Source organism: Cryptomeria japonica, chromosome 7 (assembly GCF_030272615.1).
Source record: "Cryptomeria japonica chromosome 7, Sugi_1.0, whole genome shotgun sequence".
In the NCBI taxonomy this organism is placed as follows: domain Eukaryota; kingdom Viridiplantae; phylum Streptophyta; class Pinopsida; order Cupressales; family Cupressaceae; genus Cryptomeria; species Cryptomeria japonica.
Genome location: NC_081411.1, coordinates 666,694,961 through 666,720,078, shown reverse-complemented (window position 1 = coordinate 666,720,078; position 25,118 = coordinate 666,694,961). Strand labels below are relative to the sequence as shown.

The 25,118-nt window shown below is 36.2% G+C and overlaps 1 protein-coding gene across 1 annotated transcript in view; it reads left to right on the top strand.

Annotated features, from left to right (window-relative positions):
• The window catches only part of LOC131045472 (rac-like GTP-binding protein ARAC3), a 37,187-nt gene that overhangs the window by 9,083 nt on the left and 2,986 nt on the right, over nucleotides 1–25,118 (top strand). Inside the window, exon 5 of the mRNA XM_057979059.2 lies at nucleotides 17,432–17,496. Coding sequence (XP_057835042.1) covers nucleotides 17,432–17,496 — 65 coding nt within the window. The remainder of the gene's footprint in view (nucleotides 1–17,431; nucleotides 17,497–25,118) is intronic.

The window sequence follows — 25,118 nt, the reverse complement described above, 5'->3', positions numbered from 1 at the left end:
CATATAGGCAATTTACAATACGATGTTTCTAAAAGAAACAATTGTCAACTAAGAACTAACTTAGAAACTATCTAAGAAAACTAAAGACAACTAAATAAACTAAACAACCATTAAATAATTGATTAATTACTCTAATAGCCTCCTTTAATGGTCATCCTATCAACTACATCAAGTTGCCCCCTAAATTTTACAAACTTGTCCGGGCTCAGAGACTTGGTAAGAATTTTGGTAGTCTGGTCCACAGTTGGAACATATTGCAAGACCACAATTCCATCTTCAACAAGCTGGTGAATGAAATGACAATGTAGCTCAACATGTTTGGTTTGCTTGAGGAAGATTGGATTTTTGGCAAGTTTCAACACCCCCTGACTATCATAGTACAAGGGTGAAGGCCCTTCTTGAGACATTTTCATGTTATAAAGCATCCTTTGAAGCCAAACTGCTTCGCATGCTGCCTTAACAATTCCGTGATACTTTGCTTCTGTTGAGGAAAGAGCTACTGCCTACTACTTCTTATTGGTCCATGTGATTGCACCCGTGCCAAGACTGAAGACATTCTCGGAAGTAGATTTCCTTTCATGAATATAACCTGTCCAATCTAAGTCTGTAAAACCAATCAGCCGAGGATCTTTGCTTCTGTTGTACAAAATGCCAAAGTCAGGTGTCCCTTTCACATATCTCAGTACACGCTTCGCTGCAACCCAATGTTCATCTTTTGGGGCTATCATGAAACAAGATATGTAGCTCACAGCATAACTACGATCAGGTCTAGTGGCTGTAAGATAGATGAGGCTGCCAACTAGTTGCCTGGATGCTGACTCATTCACCATAGGTGAATCTGATTTGGCTGATAGTTTCAGCCCTTTCTCCATAGGTGTAGATGAAGGTTTGCAATCTTGCATTTTGAACTTTTCCAACAAACTCTTGGCATACTTTGACTGAGGATGAAAATGCTGTCACGTGTTTGCCAAACCTCTACATCGAGACAATAATGCAGAAGTCCCAAATCTGCCATATCAAATCCCTGACACAAGTTCTGTTTGATTTGTTCAAGCAAGTGTTCTCCACTACTAGTAATGATGATATCATCAACATAGATGACAAGAAAAATGGTGTCGTTACTAGCGCACTTGACATAAAAATTGGGATCCGAAGGACTTCTCTGAAAACCCTGCTCAACCAAGTATTGATCAATCTTGATGTACCATGCCCTAGGGGCTTGTTTTAGGCCATAAAGAGCCTTCACCAGTCTGACTTTGCATACTTGGTGCTCTTTGCCTGCAGCCTTGAAACCTTGAGGCTGCATCATGTAGACCTCTTCCTCCAAATCACCATTGAGGAAGGCACTCTTTACGCCCATCTGATGGACTCTCCAGCTAGACTGAACTGCAATGGCTAGAACTAGTCGGATGATGCTCATCTTTGTTGTGGGAGCAAAGGTTTCCTTGTAATCAACTCCTTGTGAGAAGCCTTTAGCCACCAACCGAGCTTTATATTTATCAAGTGTCCCAGTAGCTTTGTATTTCACTTTGTAGACCCATTTCCAGCCAATGGTTTCTTCGCAGGTGGAAGATCTGATAGGACCTAAGTGTTATTTTTTAGAAGACTATGATGCTCAACTTCCATAGCCTTTTCCCATTCAGGTATTTCCTTTTGCCTTTGAATAAGTTTGGGGCTCATAAACACTCTGAATGTTTGCCATAAGAGAAAAATTGACTGTGTTCTTCTTCTTGCTCTTGGCTTTAGAAGATCTACCCTCAACAAGCTCATCATCCCTAACATCACCAATAAGCTTTTCCCACCACTTAGGATGGAGAGTGAACCATCTACTTCCAAATCAGGTGTAGCAACACGGCTTGGGCTGCCTGGAATAAAATCATCTGGATGCTGATCTTGGTTTTCTTGAGGGAATTTTGGTGGTGCAATATCATGCCTAGGTGATTCCACAACTTCAAGTTTAGAATCATTAGAATCCCTCCCATCAGGTGAAGCGAATGGAAGCCTAACGCTTATATCTGTTTTCTGCAAAGGCTAATCTTCAAGACGTTGGATGGGAGAAGTGAGTTGAAAAGGCCCACTATCTCAATTGAAAACCACATCTCTACTGAATGTGAGACAGTTAGTGTCCACATCAATCAGGCGACAGGCCTTATGATTTTCATTTTAGCCTATAAGCATCAACTTTTGACTCTTGGAATCTAGCTTATTCTCTTTGCATTAGGAATCCAAGTATATGCAGTCGAACCAAAAAATATGAGGTGGCTGATTTTTGGTTTCCTCCCTGACCAAGCTTCTTCGGGAGTCATCTTCCTAATAGCCTATGTAGGAGATCGATTCAAAAGGTACATTGCAGTGTAGACTACTTCAGCCCAAAATTTCTCAAGCATATTCTCGTTTTCAATCATACACCGAGCCATCTCTATTATGGTTCAGTTCCTTCACTTAACAACACCATTTTGTTGAGGGGTATAGGGTGTGGTGAATTGACGCAAGTTGTCGTGTTTAGCATAGAAGTTTGTGAATTTAGTGGAACAGTTGTCACCCCCATTATTTGACCTAAGAGTTACAATTTGATGACCTGACCCTTTTTCAATTAATGCCTTAAACTTTTGAAATTCATTAAAGACATTTGATTTTGCTTTTAGAAAAAACACCCACATTTTTCTACAAAAATCGTCTACAAATAGAAGAATATACTTAGCATTAGTGATCGATGCCATATTCACTGGTGCACAAACATCTGCATGAACCAACTACAAGACGTTGGATGCTCTCCAAGCGTGTCCATCGGAGAATGGAGTTCGATGCCGCTTCCTTGCTTGGCAAGCTCCACACACACCTTGTGTCTGCTGCTAATTCTCAGGTTAGCCTTCTACTAGATTCCTTCGAGATAACTATGAGAGATATAATATGTGAGGTGCCCACACCGTTGATGCCAAAGAGTGCTTATGTAAGAACTCTTCGCAGCCATTGCAACCTCCTGAGACTCGCCTCTGTCGGTCAGCCTGTACAATCCATGATCCTCGAGGCCAATAGCAATTGTCTTTTTGGACTCCTTTTCAATAATGTGACACTTGTGTGCACTGAAGATGACATCCAACTTTGGACAATATCGCATCATCTAACTAACATATAGCAGATTAAGCTCCATGCCCATAACATAGTATATGTTGAGGAATATGAGATTCCTCCCACCAGATGTTATTTGAATGTTGTCCTTGCTGACAATCGTATATTTTTCACCTCCTCTAAAGATCACTAAATCGGAGCAAGCTATGTACTCCATGAACTAATCTCTTCTATGCATGAAATGTCAAGAAGCTCCAGAATCAATGTACTAGGTAGATGATTTCACTTGGTTTGTTGGTCTTTTGGCCATAAAAGTGTAAAAGGCAAACTCCTTTTTAGTGTGCTTTGCAACATGAGCCATTGGCTTAGACCCCCCCCAGTTGGATTGCTCGTCAGCCATCCGTTTGCAGCATTGCTGGTTCATGTGGCCAATCTTTCCACAGTAGTGACATTTGATAACCTTCTTGGAGCTGCTCTCAAGTTTGCTCTGTTCTTTTGGGGAAAGGACTTGCCTTTGCCCTTGCCTTTGTCCTTGGCTTTGGCAGTGATGGCTTGTTCTGTAGGTGATGATTTGCTTTTGGTCCCAAATTGTTTTCAACCTTTCTTGCTACAAAAGTTTGTTGCACGGTTTAGGAAACTTGAGATCAACATTCGTGGAGGTAATGCTGAGCGTCTCAATAAAATGTTCATATGAGCATGGTAAACTCTTGAGAGTGATCACCACCATGTCTTCTTCCTCCATCTTGCGACCAGTAGCTTCCAGCTGATCACGTGTATCCTTGATCTTCGTAAGATGCTCTTGCAGAGACATCTTATTGTCCATCATTACTAAAAACAACATGTTCTTCAAAAAGAATGCTCGGCTCGTCTGACATTTCATGGATATCCTTCAGAAACGTCCAAATCTCCGAAGCTGACTTGCTAGACGACACTTGTGGAAGCATGTCATCGGTGACTAATAGTTTGATGAGCATAACTGCTTCCTGATTGCGCTCATTGTACTTGTCTTGGTCTTTTCTTACCATCATTGGACGAAGAATCATACCTAGAACAACTTGGTCTAAACATCGGTATTCAAAAATTATGAGCATTTGCTGTTTCCACGTGTTGTAATTTTTGTTGTTGAAGCGTTGATTATTTTCCAACATTATGTTGGTCAAAGACGCCATCCTTCATGCTTTCCAAGGCACGAAAAACAAGGTAATATTTCTTCAACAATGAACAAAGTTGATTTTTGTGGTCAGAAAATTAGTCAAAACCCTAGCATGAACTTCAAGGCACAAATAAAAAATCAGTCAAAAACATGTCTAGAATAAAAGTCCATGATTTTTTTATAAAAATAAATCACCAAAAAATATACCTCACATGTGGTGAAATCCTACCCGCAGATGCAAAATACCCAGATCGCAGAAAAAGCGAAGCCTAGCCCGTAACAAACAAACCCACAATTTTAATGAACCATGGGTGTAGGAAATAAAACCCTAGCCATAGGTTAACAACAAAAGTTTGTGTGAAAACCTAGCATGAAAGTAGAAAACGCGACTGGCCTTGATTTCTTAGACCCATCGTGGAGCAGAAAAACGAAGCCTTTGCAGGTAAGAAAAGGCATGTAAAACCCTTTGTGCGAGAAAATACAAAGATTGTAGGTCGAGCAAAATAAATTGTGTCGTGGTTTGCAGAGCCCACACGATTGCACAAAGAGTCGATGCGGTTTGGAAAACGCGTTGTAGAGGAAACCCTCGGTGATCCGTTGCATGGGAAATACGGAAATAAAACGCGATTCTAACCAAAAAGCCCTTGCATGATTTCCAGAAGAATGAAACCTAAAATTTGCAGCCTGTTTAACACGATTTTTTGAAAAAACATAATCGAAAAAAGACTTCTAAAAACCTTTAAGAAGATGTTTAGGATCAAACCACAATTTTTATTGTTTAAATTTTTTTGCCAAAAAACAAACCTGCTCTGATACCATGAAATGGTAAATTAATATTAAACTAATGAAGCGAAGCAAATACATATAGGCAATTTACAATACTATGTTTCTAAAAGAAACAATCGTCAACTGAGAACTAACTTAGAAACTATCTAAGAAAACTAAAGATGACTAAATAAACTAAATGACCATTAAATAAATAATTAATTACTCTCTATTTCTCCAGCTACTGACTAAGAATTTATTTTAATATCAATGGAGTTTCTATTTAGATGTTTTCTCCAATTTTTTTGATGATTTTCTCATTTAGTTTTCAATTAACATAATTCTCTTCAAAACTTAGATTTAAATCTAATTTACTGGTTTTGGTTTGGTCAAATTTTTTTGGCAGTTGGGTTCATTTTGTTTTTGTCCATACAAAAACATATAAAAATCAGAAATTTATACATGCTTGCAGCAGTAAGTTCTGAATACTGCATAGCATCATATTTTGTATAATAAACAAATCCGCCATAAAATTATAAATATTACAATGTGAAATAGTCAAAACTTGAATGTCATGATATATATTAAAATTAAAAATAAAAATGTTAAGTTTCAACAATCAGCCATCATTAATGAAGCACTGTCATATGGGTCTTCAAAATATCATAATCACTATCCATATTAGATATGTCAATATTGGTATATAAGAAGAACCACAAAATATGCCATTGGTACGAGCATCAGCACTCTCACGCTTGCTAGTTGGCTCATCTTCAACATCAAGAGCAGTATGGTGGGAAGTGGAAGCATCCAAGTCAATATGTTCTAGCTCAATATCCCACTTCCTTGTGTCCTCTTCCTTGTAGCCACTTTTTTAAAGGAGGCATGAGTTTGAATGTACATACAGTAAGTCCTCTTGCCTTTTTTGACTGTAGTCGACTGTGCTTTACTGAGCGGATGAAAAAGTATATGCTCTAGTTTCTCTTAGATGCAGATGAACATTTGACTTAAATGATAAAATTAGAGAGCTAATAGTTATAAAATTTAAACAGTTAAATCATAAAATATAAATGAAACTTATTTTTTATTTTTAATAAAACTTGCAATATAATTTTGATCACAAATGGTTGTAGGTGTGTGAATGATTGGCCATGAAGTATCACCAATTGTGAGCATCGACCTTCAACTTGTCATGAAGAGCATCAATACTAAAATTTTTGGAGTGTACAAAGTCCACAAACTTAATTTTAATTGCATTCTGCATGTTAAGATCAATGAAGAGTCTATGAATTGTTACCTTGTACCCTTGGTTGACTTCAACATCTTTATATGGGGCAATCCTTGTCAACATGGAAAGGAGCTTAGCACTAATATTTGTGACTCAATGCATAGACAAGAAGATGTAGTGGAGTGGTCATTTTGTTCCATCTCGCTTCAATAATTATGTAGTTGTTTGAAGATTTTTTTTTTTCGAGATCTTGCTCTTTCTCATTTATGATGGTCTTAATCTTCTCAATCATTAAGTCAATGCCATCATATATCTCTTCTAAACAATGCCTATCCATGTCGATATAATAGATTATACATAATATAGGTTGGTGAAATTGAGGAGATATTCAATTTGATCTCACCAAAAGTCATCTAGGATCATTCACTTAATATTTGCAGCCCTCGTTGTGCTAGATTGCCTCCATATGGACCAATTTGGGCTGATGACCATGTTAGAAAGTGCTTCATGAACTGTCACAAGCCATCTCAGATAACTGTGTTGAAGGAAAAACAGATCTCAACAACCTATTTGAAAATCGAAATTAAAAGAAAACAATTTCTTAAAATTAAAATTAAAATAAAATAATTTTTTTACCTGAAGTGAAACACATATGTTAAAATAAATCTTTTGCTTCACTTACCTTCAACAACTCCAATTTCGTGAATGTTTTGAATATGCCTTTGTGACATATGGTGGTTGGTGATGAACATTGGGATCGCTTTAGCCTTAGCATATACCTGTTTGATCCGATCAATTTTGGTGCCAGTTTTTTGAAGCATCGAGGGAGTGGACAGCACAAGGTGTCCAAAAGATGTGTGAATAACACTCTTCAACCAATAAACCAGTTGCTCTACAATTTTTGGTGTTGTCTCTTATGACTTGAACAACGTTTTGAGCCCCCAATTCCTTAGTGGCTGTCATGAGAATGTTAGCAATAAATGCACCATCCTTCACCCCCCCTTCACAATCCGTTGCTCTCAAAAACATTGCCCCTTTAGGGGAAATTGTAATAACATTGATCAATGGCCAATTTCTTGCATATTTCCATTCATTGCAAGTGATGGACATCCCTGTTTCAGTCCACAGATCCCTTATGGGCTTCAGTTGACTCCTCTATGAACTTCACCTCTTTTTATAATAAGGTGTTTCTAATTGCAGTCAACTTAGACAAAATTCTCAATGAACTTTACCTCTCTTGAAAGAAAGTTAAATTTTGGAACAAAACTCAACTATCTTAAGGCTCGTATGTGAGGTCTTGACTTGATGGGGTAACTCAATAGTTCTATGTGGAGAGTGTTTCACAAAGGGCATTTATTGTTTGGCAGTCTTTAGAACAGGTTGAATTTACAAAAAATTGAGCTATATTTAACAAGATTTCATGTATAAACAAGAGGATCAAATGTTATTCTGTAGAATTTGCAATATTATCAATAACTTTGATTAATTCTTCTGAAAGATTAAAAAATGAAAAAAAGGAGGAAGAGAAGGGTTAGCAATCTAAGTTCTTAGAAATTTGCACAATTATACCTCAGAATTATATCATGTCACCTTAACTAGTTTATGCTTCATCAAAATTTATCACAATTATACATAATTGGTGCTAGCTTCTAATGGAAATTTCAAATTAAAAAAAAGATCACAATATACCTAAACGATGTCACAATATTATGATATTTTGGTGCTAGCTTCAAATGGAATTTTCAAATTCAAAAAAAGATCACAATATACCTTTAGCAATGTCATATCATAATATTATGATATTTCTCAATACTGAAAATAGAATTTACAAGTCATTTGAAATTTATAGGAGACATGACTTAAAGTGATATCACAAATACAATTCTTCAAAGTATAAGTGAGCAAAACCGCTAATCTAATTGACAATAAACCATGAAGGAAGCAAATTATTGACCATTCTTCAATAATAGCCCCACGTTATCAATAATTTCAAGTCCCTCGAAGAGAATAACGATGGCTTTTTTATAGGAAACAAGGTGGCAAAATTAGTTACAATTCAACAATTCAAATTTCTTCAAGATAAGGAATGGTTGCGATTTAAAAGAGAAGGCAATATATCTTTGGCATCAACATCTTCAAATTTGAGTAGCGTGGAATATTCTACTGTATTGGCATCTTCTTGTTTAGAGTTGGCAATATCTCATATGAAGGCAAATTTTCACCAGCAATTAGTATAGAGGAAATTGAATGTGAAAATCCTGCAAGGGATTGTTGATGGTAGACTTTCCATAAACATTACATGCGAAGGAAATTGTAGGTAAAAACTTTCTTGAAAACCTGCTAAAAGCCAAAACTCCAAAAACACAATCAAAACTTGCAAAATTCTACAGCTTAACCTCTTGTTTCAAAATCTGACTTGATAATACATTGACTTTCTTTCTCATTTTCTCTCCTTTTTTAATCCCCAAAAGTTATTAGAGCTTTGTTTCTCATCCCTGTCTAAGTCTTGTGTGAACTTCCGCTGGTACCTGTATGTTCCATAAGTAACTGATATTTTTGCTATTTCAGCCTTTTTTGTCATAACTTTTTTATGGTACTCTTTCATTAATGCCATAGCCTCCATAGCTTTGTGCATCACCTCCTTGCCAAAATTTATAGCTTTGTCTTCAAGGGCACTAGTGGAATTTTTCTTGAACTCCACCAACAAAACTTCATCATTTTCTATATTACTTGGGTCACAACATAGCCTTGTCAATTTTTCAATTATGGTCAATTCCTCAAACTTCTGATTCAAAGCTATTTGCTTCAATTCTTCCATCTTGTCAAGACATTCTTTGACTAGCTGCTCTTCTAACTTCAATGCCTGGCCCGACTCTTTATACGTGTGATAGTTTCATTTGTTAAATTTTTTTCTTTTAGAAGCATTTGGTCTCTCGAACTCTCAATTGTCAATAACCTAGGCAATTCTATCCCATTTTGTTCCAGTCTCTATTCACAATCTCTTATTAGCTTGACTATTTTACCTTCCCAATGTATTGCTTCATCCCATCCTTAGGAGGAAATTTGAGTGTTTCTTCTCCTTGGGATATCATTTTTCTTATCCATTCTTTTGTTACAGTACTTATATTCTTCCTTTTGTCGAAGGAAGAGACCCCATTCTACGGGAGAAGTATTGGATCTACTGGGATTTGGTCTGTAGATTGAAGTGGACCTGCCAGTTGCTTGAGACATCCTTGTAGTTTTGCAACGTGCCTTTTCAATTCTTGTTTCTTCTGTTTATCCTTTTGCATTCTAGAGGTCGCAAAATCCACATTGGCTTAAGTTCTGCAATTTCCTGTTGCTTGGTGGAATATCCCAAATTGACATGGTAGGGTTAGCAATCTGAACAATTCTTGATCTGGAGGTATCCGTGGTAATAGAAGATAATACCCTAGCCTTTCTTTTGGGCTTACATGTGTCAATATTCTACTTCAGATTCTTCAAATCTATGTAAACAATTATCTTCTATTACCGCCTCAGTATAAATGTGTGCTCATAAATTGGTATTAGAGCTAAGTTATTAGTTTCAATGCTGGCTGACCCCTCTTGGGGAAATCAAAATAAATTAAAATTATTATTGTTTATATGACCGTAGTATAAATATAAGATGAAAGTGAAAGCAATATGTATGTGATAATCATGTTTTAGGAGAATTTGGGATGAATACTTCATATGTAGACAGCATAGCGTAATGCTTTGTAAATGACATGCCCCTGAATCAGAATGCAACCTCTTTTAATATCAAACTAAGGAGGTAACAGTTAAATGAGGGCAGACCTGTTTGATATTTGAAATAAATTAAAAATGATATTGTTTTAGAAGGGGCAGACTGCACTCAGGGAAAAAGGAATCGAATGAGGAGGCCGACTCAAAGAAAAATGACTGCGATTAATTTTATGAAGAGAGCCGACCACCTTAATTTGAAGGGCAGCGATTAGTTTGATAAGGGCTGACCATAATAAGTAACGATTAACTTGGAAGGGAGGTGTCCCTTGCAAGGTGTAGGGGTGCGTCTCCTTATCATTAAGAGATATAAGGAGGAGGACCAATGCAATTGGGAGGAGACAACGAGAGAGCATATCGAATATGCAGATCTGCAATCGGTAATCAGCAGACTGGTAATGCATCAATCCTTTAAGAAGATCAGATCTGATATATATCCATACAATCTGCATTCAAACAAGCATTCAATCATTGTGGGTATTAATAGAAAAGCGATTACTAGGCCAAGAGACAAGTAAAGGCAAAATGATACTAATGTGCAGTGGCAGTCATAAGGGATGCTACAATTCATGGTGATGTTATTTTAAACCCTAGGTATGTTAATCAGATTCATATATTTGATTATGCCCTAGGTTGTAATCAGATTTGCAGTATTTTAGTAAACCAACATAGATTAATTGTGCCCTAGATTGTAATCAGATTTGCAGTATTTTAGTAAACCAACATAGATTAATTGTGCCCTAGATTGTATTCAGATTTACAGTATTTAATAAGCCAACATAAATCAGAAATGGAACAGCAGACAAACAAGCATACCCTGGGAAAACCTCCAAGGAGGAAAAACCCAACATGAAAGACCCACAGGTCAGATTATATATTCTCCTCTAAACATAAGCACAATACTTAGCTTGAATCTGATCTGCACATATCAGATCTGTTCCTTGTATACTTCAAAGGCTTGCATCAAGATCCACTATGCCCTCTTGGACAATTTCGCACCAAGCTGAACAAGTTCTCAATCTTTCTTAAGTTCGCACCCTTCTTAAGACTTCGCACGATAGAGCTAAATCGCCTTGTATATTATCGAACTTGATTGATTATTGACTTGCTAATTTTCATTTACTTATATGCATCATTTATTCTTTCAAATGTAAGTCGGCCTCCTTGGATTTTGGCGCCAATGTTAAATGGCGTGAGTTTAGCGTGGCATTGAATAGGGTCACGTCACCCTAGGCTATGACCCGGTCCTAAAATGGGGTTCGGATGTTGCCTTAAGGCAATCCGAACCCCAATATCCCTAGTTACAATTAACACTCCCTCTTAACTAGGGAGGAGGAGAATACATAATCTGAACCTTTAAGTTCCATCTACCACACAAGCATAGAATGGATCTAGCACACAAGCATAGAATTACATCTTCCACCTAGCACACAAGCATAGGATGGTTCTAGCACACAAGCATAGAAAGTGTAATACACCAGTGGGTCTTTACATTATTATAATTATCCATCTAGCACACAAGCATAGATTGGATGTAATTCATTCTTGCACACACACAAGGAATGATTCAAAGTACTACACATAGTCACTGAGATTGAAGCTCCCTCTCAATTAGGACTCCGTTTTCCATGACACCAAGTCTATCTCTGAAGTACTCGAACTTCACTCTGAATAAAGGATTGGTGAGGATGTCAGCAATCTGTTCTTCTGTGCTAATGTACTTTAGATGAATGGCGCCTCTCTGCACCATATCCCGAATGTAATGATAGTGTGTTTCCACATGTTTGGACCGATCATGAAATACAAGATTTACTGACATCTTTATACAGCTTTGATTATCACAATGAATGGTGGTGGGATCATTGGCTTGACCAAATAATCCAACAAGGAGCTTACGAAGCCACACTGCTTCTCTGGATGCAACAAATGTGGCAATGTACTCAGCTTCTGTAGTGCTTAATGCTACCGAAGATTGCTTTCTGCATGCCCAAGAGATTACTGCGGAGCCCAAATTGAAGTAGATGCCTGATGTGCTTTTCCTATCCTTGACACTTCCTGCCCAATCTGAATCTGAGTAGCCTTTTAGGAGAATTGGGGTATTAAGTGAATACTTTAGCCCATAACCAATCGTGCCACGTAGGTATCTTAGAATGTGCTTGGCAGCAACCAAGTGAACATGTTTAGGTGAGCTCATGAACTGACTGAGAGCATTAACCGCATAACAGATATCTGGCCTAGTATTGACTAGGTACATCAGGGAGCCAATCAACTGCCTGTACTCAGAGGGATCTGCAAAATCAGAGTTAGCTGCAAAAACACTTAACTTCTTTAAGTTAGATTCCATAGGAGTATGCATAGGTTTACAATCTATCATTCTAAATCTTTTCAAAATATCAATAGTGTATTTTCTCTGACTTAGAAAGATTTCATTAGCTCTTTGCCATACTTCTAACCCTAGGAAGTAATGCATTAGACCTAAATCCTTCATTCAAATTCTGAGGCTAATTCCTTTTTACATCTCATGATTAATTTATTTTCACCCGTGAGAAATAAATCATCTACATACAAAACTAAAATAAGCATCTCATCATTATAAACTTTCAAGTAAATGTTAGCATCAACATCATTCTTGGAAAACCCTAAACTTAGTAAGTACTTATCAATTCTTTCATACCAAGCGTGAGGAGCCTGTTTGAGCCCATATAAGGCTTTCTTCAACCTGCAAACATGAGAATCTCTTTTATGGATTACATAACCTTTTGGTTGCTCAATATAGACTTCCTACTCAATGACACCATTAAGGAAGGCTGTCTTAACGTCCATTTGATGTAGCTCCCAACCTTTGGCTGCAGCAATAGCTATCATAGACCTAATAGAGGTATATCTAGCAACAGGGGCAAAGGTTTCTTCATAATCTATTCCTTCCTTTTGAGAAAAACCACGTGCTACAAATCTAGCTTTATATTTTTCAATACTACCATCAGCATTATGTTTAATTTTAAACAACCATTTAGAAGAAACGACAGACTTACCTTTGGGTCTGGGTACAATATCCCAGACATTATTCTTGATGATAGACCCATACTCTTCACCATGGCTAATTTCCAAGCATGATGGGACATAGCTTCTCAGATATTGTGGGGTTCAGACTCAATTATATTGCACATCACAAAAATGTAGTTGGCGTGATTTTGAACACTCTTGCTATTTCTGAAAGTTCCTCTGGGAGCAGCAAACCCTTCAACATCTTGAATCGTATTTCTAACCCAAAGTGGTCTCTTCTTGCAGACCACAATATCCTGAGGAATATCGGTAGATTGCATGGGTTCTGATGAGTCATTCTGAACTTCCTGATTTGGAAGATCAGCAGACTCCTCCTGTAACTCAGGGTTAGCATCAACAATTGAATCTTGATTTTCCATCACCATATCATTATAGTTGGTTAATGAACCTTTAGATCTTTTGAAAGCAATATCTTCTTCAAAAGTTACATCTCTACTTAACTCAACATACCTTTGACCTGAAATGTAGATCTTGAAGGCTTTGGAAGATTCGCTGTATCCTACTAGGATGCCTTTCTTTCCAGATGGATCCAGCTTGGTTCGTTTTTCTTTAGGCACATGAACATACATAGGGCTTCCGAATATTCTTAGGTGACTGATGTCTGGTTTGATTCCAGAAAAGGCTTCTTCAGGTGTCACATCCTTTAGGACTCGATGAGGACATCTATTCTGAATATAACCTGCGGTTTTGGATGCTTCTGCCCATAGAAAAGGTTGCAAGTCCTGATCATGTATCATGGCTCTTGCAGCTTCAACAATGGTCCTGTTCTTTCTTTCAGCAACTCCATTTTGCTGAGGGTTGTAGGGAACACAGAACTCCCTCTTAATTCCTGCTTTAACACAAAAGTCATAGAAGCTACCTGAGGTGTATTCACCTCCATTGTCAGACCTCAAACATTTAATTCGATTTCCTGTATTATTTTCAACTAAGGCTTTGAATTCTTTAAATATGTTTAGGACTTCTTCAGACTCTTTAGTTTTAAGAAAATAGATCCATATTTTCCTAGAGAAATCATCTATGAAGATAACATAATATAGGAAACCGCTAGGAGATGCTACAGACATAGGACCACATAAATCTGAATGAATAAGTTCTAACCTTTCTTTAGCCCTACTATCGCTTTTATGAAAGAGATTCTTTACATTCTTACCCATTGCACAACCTTTACAAGTATCATCATGAGATAAACTGAGGTTAGGCATACCTTTGACCATTTTACCGAGAGTGGGAAGAGCTTGAAAGTGAAGATGACCCAATCTTCTATGCCATAGCTCGCATGATTCAGGGGTCTCATGAATGAGAGCTTGAATTGGATTAGCTGCAAGCTTATATAAACTATCACATCTATTTCCAATAATACGAGTAGATTTGAAATTAGATTTCTTAGGCCAAGCGAGTACTTTCCCTTCAGAAAATGCTATTTGCAAACCCTTATCTTCTAAAGTCGAAATGGAAATAAGATTTCTTTTAATACCAGGTACAAAGAGAATATCACAGAGTTGTAAGGAAATACCAGAATCTAGTTTTAAAGAGGTAGTGCCAGAACCTTTTACCGAGTATCGAGCATCATCACCGTTTACTACATGAAGATTGGTGTCTTTTTCAATCAGATCTGAGAGATGCTCACGAAATCCTGAGATGTGTCTGGAGGCACCACTGTCAAGAATCCACGTATTGCTGTCCGTAGGAACATTGCTGGAAAGAGCAGAGATAAGAAGGTAGTCTTCACTTTGTTCGGCAACTTCATTTAAGTTGGCTTCCCTTTCCTTTGGGTCATTCTGACAATCTCTGGCATAGTGACCATATTTGTCACATCTGAAGCAACGAATGTGGGAGGAATCTCTTGACTTTTTCCTTGGATCATAGGAGGAGGATCTAAAATCTTTGCTTCTCTTCTCTTTCTTCCAATGACCACCTTTCCTAGATTTAGATGAGAGAACATGATTATCTTTGAGAGAGTTCTTGAGTTTTCCTCTTACCTCAATTCGAGATTCCTCTTCAATGCAATCGGATTTTAGACGTTCAAAGTTGGGACGATCGGCTCTTCCACCAATGCTACGAATGAATGGTTCCCATTCATCAGGTAGGCCATTTAATGCAATCATAACAAGATCTTTATCTGAGATTTGGCAATCAAGAGTGCTTAGCTTGTCCTTTAGTTCATTGATCTTCATGAAGTAGGCTATGATTGAGTCTTCTTCTTTCATTTTCATGCGAAGAAGTTGCTGTCTTAGGGCAAGAGCCCTACTGAGATTGTTGACTTCATACATCCCTTCCAAGTGTTTGATCATTTCTCTGGCAGATACAAACTTTGATATGACAGTGACAAGATGATTCTTGACGGACTCAATTATGATCCTTCTAGCTTTGAGGGAATCTTTCTTGAACAGTTTCTGCTCTTCAGCATCTTCTGGAGGAGACAGCCTTTCTTCTTCTACAAATTTCAGTAGATCATTTTCTTCAAGGATCAATAGAATACGAACTTTCCAAGCAGCAAAATCAATGGCTCCCTCAAGCCTATCTTCAACTTTCAAACCTGACATCTTTAATCTGAACACAAACAACAGCTATATGCAACAATTGATTTGCTAAAATCAGAGGTTAATGACACCTATAGCTCTGATACCATGTTATTTTAAATCCTAGGTATGTTAATCAGATTCATATATTTGATTATGCCCTAGGTTGTAATCAGATTTGCAGTATTTTAGTAAACCAACATAGATTAATTGTGCCCTAGATTGTAATCAGATTTGCAGTATTTTAGTAAACCAACATAGATTAATTGTGCCCTAGATTGTATTCAGATTCACAGTATTTAATAAGCCAACATAAATTAGAAATGGAACAGCAGACAAACAAGCATACCCTGGGAAAACCTCCAAGGAGGAAAAACCCAGCATGAAAGACCCACAGGTCAGATTATATATTCTCCTCTAAACATAAGTACAATACTTAGCTTGAATTTGATCTGCACATATCAGATCTGTTCCTTGTATACTTCAAAGGCTTGCATCAAGATCCACTATGTCCTCTTGGACAATTTCGCACCAAGCTGAACAAGTTCTCAATCTTCCTTAAGTTCGCACCCTTCTTAAGACTTCGCACGGCAGAGCTAAATCGCCTTGTATATTATCGAACTTGATTGATTATTGACTTGCTAATTTTCATTTACTTATATGCATCATTTATTCTTTCAAATGTAAGTCGGCCTCCTTGGATTTTGGCGCCAATGTTAAATGGCGTGAGTTTAGCGTGGCATTGAATAGGGTCACGTCACCCTAGGATAGGACCCAGTCCTAAAATGGGGTTCAGATGTTGCCTTAAGGCAATCTGAACCCCTATATCCCTAGTTACAATTAACAGGTGACACAGTCATAATCCATTAAACATGGCAAGGGACCCTATTCACAAGGGATAGTTTCAAAAGACAGTAAGGTTACAGAGTTCTGTGCTGTGCGTGATAGTGGATTCAAGGGACTGGTCTCCATGACAGAATGATAAAGACAGAGAAGTGAATTTTGAGCACTCTAGTCATGGAAAGCAACAATGATGACAGTCTACAGGGGTGAATGAATGAAAGAGCACTGTAGTAGATTGAAACCCTTTTCCATGAGATAGAAGCAGCAATTGTCAACAGGGATCTCTGTCAAGATGTGAAAGAGATTCATTATTGTTTTAAGCAGAAATTTACTGTGGCAAGGGAAAAAATTAAAGGAATATCCCAAGAGAGGACATTATAGTAAACAATTATTGATGGTTTGAAACATATTTCCAAGACTCACCAGGACTCTCTAAGTCGTGGCGAGTCCCGAGCCGAGTGACCCTAGCCGAGTCTCAGGGATTCAGGACTCTCCAGGAACTCGCTCTAGGCAAGATTCACTAGAAAGTGGTTTTTTGCCGAGTCCTGCGGAGTTTTTTGCCGAGTCTCGATTCGGGTCAGCCTTGCCGAGTTCGTGCCAAGTCCGACTCTCGTTTCTATGGACTTTGAAACTTAAGATAGAGATTTTTAAATAGAATGTTTTAGTGTGTGGTTTTCCCTTATTAAATGATCAGTCTTCCCTGTATACAAGCCAATATTTATGGAAGCAATTTGTTTACATTTATGTGGGAGAAGTGGCTTCATAAAGTTTGGTGTAAACTTAAAATGAAAATTGTATAAATTTTTTTGTAAACTTAAGATGAAAAATTGATTATTAATTGTGTTTATGTTAAGGTTTTCTCAAATCACATTCTTTTTTTGAAAGTGGATTTTCGTTTTGAAAATAATCTTACAAGATGTGATCTATTCTTTTAAGGAAATTGATAATGTGGATGGATCCAACACACTGATTCAGAAGACACTTTAGAGTTTCTGTATCATATTAAACATTATTGTCTTGTATATCCAGATCTTCGGGAGGACAAACAATTCTATACTGACCACCCAGGTGCCGTGGCTGTAACAACTGAACTGGTATGTGGACTCGCCTTAGAGCTTTTCTATCCCAAGAATTGACATGATAGCAAATGTTTTGTATGAACCTTTTCTCTGGGCAACAGTTTTTCTTACTTACTAAATATCCATCATCACCTTGAAATAATCACTTGATTTGGATTATAGGTGCAAGAACTATTTTATTATATAATTCCACTGCAGATTATAATTTAGCCAGTATTCTGACACTAGTGGGAATTCACTATACATTGTATTTATTTTCTTCTGTTCTAGTGTCACCATTATATTTAGGAATATATTGTTGCCAGAGCTCTTGAAAATGCCTAGTTACTTTTTTTTGGCTGACTAGGCTGTGATTAGGGTGAATACGCTGAAACGGATAAAAACACTAGTGAAAAAGACACAGAACAATGCACTGATAAAATGTACTTCATAATACTAGAAACATGATAGTATGCTTTAGATGGACACATGACTATATACAGTTTCTGTGACAAACAGTTATTGCCTGAGTGTAAGATTAGGCTAAAATTGTATATACTGACAGAATCATGTCCTAGTATTTGCTATATCTGCAATATTCGCATGCTTAATATCTACTTTAAAGTAAAACAGTTCTATGTTGCCAGTCTTGGTATGGGGACAGGTTAAAACAGTAATATTCTTAATTACCAATAAATGAAATATTTAATTCCTCATAATTTAAAAAAAAGAGAATACTTGTAAATTCACAATATGATAATTCAGTGATTTTTTAAATGCCATCGACTCAATGCAAAATGAAAATTACAATCAATAGTCAATAATTTTCAAATTTCTCTTCACTGAGTACTAAAGTCAGCATTTAGTTCAATTTTGTCAGAACCACAATCAGCTACGGTACACTTCCACCGGCCATGTCATATGCAAAAGATGTTTCATCTATAGAGACTTCAGCAAGTTGTGCAACTGTAGCATCTAAGTCAGCACACTTAGGACTTCGAACCTGATTTGTGGTTACCACCTTATTATAATTAGGTCTATTATGTGATAAGAGATGCAAGTTGGAGTGCACAAAAGTCGAATTCTCAGCTTTTTTTAACCCAGTTTGTTGTGCTTAACTGAGTGGATAAAGGATTATGTAGTCCGATTCCGCTCAGCTGAAGAAGAATTTGCAGCCTGTTGAATTTGTATACAACATTTACAATTACAAAACATAAATCATAATATATAGCAGGGAATGAATAATGAGAAAGTCAAAAAATAAAAGATGCATATTTGAGAGATAATTTTTATTGCAAAGGCTATTTACATAGAGCCTTGGTAATGTTTGTTCCACCATTCATGAACATCTGCCATGTACTTGTCTCAAAGAGCGCAAACATCATGATTCTTTGAAGATATGAAGTGGCCAAACTCACTCAAGACAACACTCATTATATCTACATCTGAGAATATTCTTTTGAATGCACAGTTTGTAGCTAACAACAACCTCTTCATCTTCATATGGTATCACCCTTCTTGGCAAAGGAATTATATTTGAACTTTAATATTTCAGAGACGAAGCAAATATTAGGAGATGCAAAGGCTTGATCATGTTGTTCTAGTGGTCAATAATGATCTTTTGCTCCATTTTGAAAAATGCTTTTGTCCTTCGATTCTATTATGGTCTTTTTTTTTTCAAACTTGGAGTTCATGCAATCATAAATTTCATTCAAACATATGGGTGATTTGTATCAAGATTCTTAATCATATTGATGATGGACTTGGTGAAGCTCAAAGAGTCAACATATTCCATACAAGCCCACCACTCAACATTTAGGATCAATTCTTTGAGTTTTTGGGCTTTCTTTGCATTTGATTGATTCCACACACTCCAAAGAGTGTTGATAACCATAGCTCTCAATGCCTTTTGCCCCTTGGCAAGTCATCTTAAGATGATTGTTTGATGCAAATCGAGTTTTGGCAACTTGACAAAGTGTTAAAATAAAACAAATAAAAATATTAAAAGGTAGATGACATGTTACATATTAAAATTAAAAATATATTGAAAATTAAAATTTAATTTACCTTTAACAACTCCAAGTTGGAGGTGGTCTTGAAAGTGACTTGTGACATATAATGAATTGTCACGAGCATTTGAATCTCCTTTGCCTTTGTGGAGATTTGTAAGACCCACTCAATCTCTGTGTTAGTCTTTTACAATATCAAGTTGAGTAAGTGGACAACACATGGTGTCAAAAAATATGCCCTAATGCAACCTTCACTATTGAACCATCTGCCCGGCAATATTTAGTGTTGTTTGTTATAACTTGGATAATATTTATGAAACACGCCATCTTAATAGATTGTATGAGGATATCAGCAATGAAAGTTGCATACTTCACGTGCTCCTCACAATTTATTGCCTTAAATAATATTTCACCTTTAGGGGACGCTACAATGACATTGATTAGTTATATATTTTTGTAATTTTTCCATCCAAAAAAAATGGACACGCTTGTTTTGGGTCATGTATCTTGATTGCTCTTAATGATCTCTTTACAAAAGCTTTCTCCTTGGCCAATAAGGTGGTGCACACCTTTTCATATCTAGGACTAATAATTAGTAGGTGCATTGGCTGCTGTCACCACTACCATTAATGCAACGAGCAATGCTCTTATCTACAACCTATTTGCCCTGTTCTTGAAGGCTTTTTCCAATGGACTTCTTTTATAGGAAAGAAAGGGGGTATTCTCATCTCAAGAAGATGATGGCATGAAAGGATGTGTGCCAACCAGTTGTGATAAGCCACTAGGAGTTTCAACAATCCTTTCTTTGAAAGAGGATGTGCTCTTTCTTTTGATCTATTACTTCCCATGTTTGCATCCACGTGTTCTTTAATATATCCCATTCTGTGGTAGCTCTTTTTTATTCAGCTCTAGACAAATTCTTATTCCTAGGCTGGTGGTAGTGCATCGGTGAGATTTCACTTGACTATGTGAGCTCTTATACTCATTTGCACATTGGCTACAACACCAACAATAACCTCAACCACTAGGAAGTTGTTCAATCATGGTTGTATGTTGTTAAAGAGGTGATGTTGTGTCAAATTTAAATGAGCTCTCTACATGTGGGGCAGTCGAACTAGAACTACCAGCCATTTTCATGAACTTAGCAAAACAAAAAGCCATTACAAATCTCCAACCTTCCAACATTAAAAAAATGTCATTATGAATGACCTTTGTATTATGTAGAAAAGGTTTATAAATTAATTCAATACTTCCAAAAAAATTGAAAAATCTTTAAAAAATTCTTCAAAAATAAAAAAAATTATAAGACTTACTCACCTTTGATAGATTAATCTTCCCCACGGAGCTCTTTCTCTCTTGTTGGTGTAGGTTTTTATCTCTTGAACATTCATGTTTGAAGAAAAAGACAGCAACATTAATAAAACAACAATGGCAGCTTGGAGGCAAAAATGTTGTTTTACTCACTTGTGATTGTGAAATGAGGCAAAAGAGGTTTATCACCCTCACTTTAGGGGGAAATCAGGTATTTAGAAGAATTTGTTTTTTGCTTTTAAAAATGTTTTTTGTTAATTTTCTAGCCAGGTGGCTTGCGGGTATTCCTGGTTTTTCCTAGGGTCCTTGGGGTGGACCTTGGGCGAACTGAGAGGCATCCTGGTCTTGGACCCGGCCCTGAATCAGTTCCGTATGGGTATGGGGAGCCTTTTTGCAAAACCAAGTAACTTAGCCATCCTTTACATGATTTTGCTTTTTAAGATAATACCAAAATGAGCAAGTCTTTAGAATAAAGGCATTATGTTCAACTCAAAAAGATCAACACAAGAAGATATTGCTATGATCAAAGCATGTCTTCCTAGGAAGATAGTATACGAATAATACACAAATCTGTTATACAAAATAAGAATAGAACAAAGGATAAAGCATTGGTCTATTCTAGAAAATAGTATCATAATAAACCATAAATCTATTCTAGGAATATAGAATAAAAGAAATGGAACCTTGCAAAGGCTAAAGATTGCTTCAGAAGGATAAAGCAAATAAACTATGCAAGGAAATTAAGCCATTCAAAGGTCAAAAGTTCCTTTAGAAGATTTAAGCAAGGATAAGGTTAGTTCTGAAGAAGTCCATCTTTAGGATTGTCCAAATATAGGAGAGGACATCTTGTCCTTAATTGTGGCAACACTTACATTATTGAAGAGTTTTGCTTCATGTAAAATTGTGCGATGTTACTGGGTGAATGTGTAACATATGAAGATTGGTTTGTTGGCACAATTGAAAATGGTAGCACAGAAGAGTTGAATTGTTTTTATAGTGGAAAACCATTTATCAATCCAATTTTTGTTTTTGCAAATTTATATTTTCACATCTTTTCAGACAATTTTTGTTTACAGAATTTGAAAGATTTTGTTTCAGTTGAGCAGTGTTACAGTCTTGGACTTGGGACAAATTTTTGTAGGCTGTTTTTTAACTTGGACACTTGGCTAAAACATGGCACAGAATTAATGCTGAGCTGAAAGATGATTCTCCAAATTGATATACATTAATGCTATCTAGAGTATTTTTATAGGACCTGCGTTACCAGACTTGGACTTGGCACAGACTGGATAGGCTTTATTTAGGCATGCTCAGACTTGGACTTGGAAGACTGTAACCCTGCATTTGATTGCTATCAAACCTCATCAACCAGATGTTCATATGAAAGTTTAGATTTCTTTTTATTATTATAATAGAAATTTTGATATCAGAAATATCAGACAATTTATGCTTCCAGAATGGTTAGATTTAATTCAGGTTCAAGTCAGAGGCATCAAAGTTGTGTTTTTGACAGCATTTGAAGCTGTACAGCACATCTAGAATGGACTCCATGCAAGATAGAACCCCAAAGAGGTTATAGAAACTAGTTTGCAGTCTTTGGTTTAGAATATGGATATTATGAGTAGGGATTTGAGACAGATGACAAAACCATGCAATAAATACTGCTTTGAAAAATAGTTACTCTTCTTTGTCACCTTGGCATGGATCTGAAACATCACATAATAAATTGATACATGATTATATGAGTAGGTCCAGAAGGTAGCTTTCTTGTGAGCTGCTTATATCTTGTCCTTCTAGTCAGAGAAATACTAGAAGAGAGGCTGAGTATTTCAGTGAAATCTTATCAGAAGGTTATGGACAGCTTTTATGACCTCTGATGGTAACTTTCAAATGAACAATAATTTGCATGCCACCAAGTCCCAAATTGCTGAAAGTTCAGATGATTATAAAATCCCACAGATAATTCATTCCCTTGTTAGAATAGGATTGTATTAGTCTTGGAAATTCAAAAACAGTAGGAAGTTCAATTTTAGGAACTAGTTTTAGAAATAGCTTTGAAGGGCATGTCAAACATGCAAGATGCAACAGATTTGAAGGAAGCTTCAACTTGTTTTGAAACAATGTTAGCATTTTAATTTGTTCTTTAGGGACAACACAAAATGGAAAGCATGCAAGTTAAATCCTTTATTTGAATTAATAAGGTAAGCTACCTTGTAAGGTTAAATTTAAATAAAAACCTTAGAACACTAACCTATTTAAAAAACTGTAACTTTTCACAAGATTACGAAGGATTTTCTCCAAGGTTTTGAACAGGTGATGCAAGACTATAATAGTTCTTCCACACCCATAGTCGGGAGACTTGCACTTTTTTCACTTTATCTTTTATGAGTTCTTCTAACAACTTAACCTATTACAACACAAATACACACACTTTCTGGCTAAAAAATTACACACTGGGAGGTATGATACACAATAGCTGAATTTACGGCTTTGATTACATACACAAGTCAAGATTATATAAATTAAACACCCAGGTGTTGCATATCAAATTACAAGCATATGGATCAACAACAATTACAATACAAAATCTTCAATTAGCAGTAGCATGTATTAAATAAATGAAATACTTCACTCAAAATAATTCAATGAATATGAGAAAATTGCATATAGAATAAGAATACCATCACGCACAAAGGGAGAGCTTGAACAATAAACTTTTACAAAAACTGTAGAAAATCTGAGTGCTAAAAGCACTTAACAAAACTTTTCATGCTAATGCAATCAATCATCTCGCAATTTTGTATGGCAATACAATTTATAGATATGATAGTACAAAAATAGATTAACTAAAACTTTTTGTCCAAAAATAGATTGCTTGAAAATCAAGAAATCTCTAAATACTGAAAACACTAAAATTAAAATTTTCTCAAAATAAGAAATCTAGAAATAGATTTCTTCTAATAATAGCATCACATCAAATATGGAAATAACTGAAACTAGCTATTCTAAAACATCAATTAGCTCCTTTGGCAATTCTAGCTTTGCAACTGGCTCGTTTCACTTCTGAAATTTTTGGGGCATGCAAATTGACTGCTCATTATAAAATATTTATTTTGTTTAAATTTTGAAAGGCTTCTCTGTAAAATGAACAACTTTCCCTCTTATAAATCTGAAATTTTGTTGCGGAATTGTGGCCATGCTCCTTTGATTTTTGTTGGTGAGAACCCTAGCTGTGTAAGTGCTTGGTAGATTAGGGTTTACTTATGCTGTTTCATGTCTTACGTTTTGATTTATTTCCATGAAACAAGAAACAAGACTGTTTTGGTTGGAAACTGACAGATTTGTGAGGCCATAGATCTTTCATTCACCAAAACCAAAATCATCTGTTTTGTGATTAAAAATTTAAACTTTTAAACTTCTTTCATTCAGTTTCTTTGTATTATAAAGCCTTAGGTGTTTTTTTGTTGGCATGGTCTGTGCCCTGTTAAAACTTTATGATTTTCTTTGGTTTTGGCACCTTTGTTCTGTTGTGTAGCCGCGGGTTGTGCTTTTGCTGAATTCTGCTGCTGCATAAGTTGTCCCTGTTCACAAATTCTAAATCCTCTACTTGCTTAGTTATGCCCTTTATGTGGTTGGGTTCAAGTTTGGTCTTAGCAATGTCTAATGTTCATGTGACCAGTTTATTATGTCTAACTGTTTTGCGCTTTGTCTTAGTGATGTGGTCATCTAGTTGGTCAAGGTGCTTAGGTTGACAATGTAGCAACTTCTAGTTGGCATCTATAGATCTTTTAAACATAAAGTGGTTAAGTTTACATCTATGTTCCACCAAATTTCTGGGATGGTAGGGGACAACAGGAAATGTGGGGATGCATTTCTGGGACAGCAGAGGATGGGAGGCCGTTTTAGGGGATGGTGATGACAATTACAAAATGGGGGAAATTTAAATAGAGAGAAAATTTTAAGTATTTGTATGCTAAGGCATTCACCCTATTCATTATATGACCATATCATGAAACTTTAGAGCTGAACTAAGAATTTATGAGTTGACGTGCAAATTAACAAAATTTTAATGTCTAGTCATTTGAGTTTTCATTATTAATTTGGATATACAACAAAATGAAAAAATAATTATATAAATAAATTAAAAAATTTATATACTAATACAAGTAAATTAAAATAGTCAATTCAAAATTATATAATTAATACCTTATACTAATTATATTTTTTCTAATGTGCTCGACATCATTTTACTAGATGCATTTGAGATATTCATATTGGTCATATGTCAATATATGTTATTCTACTTTAAAGCATTGCTAGAATCCAAATTATTACATC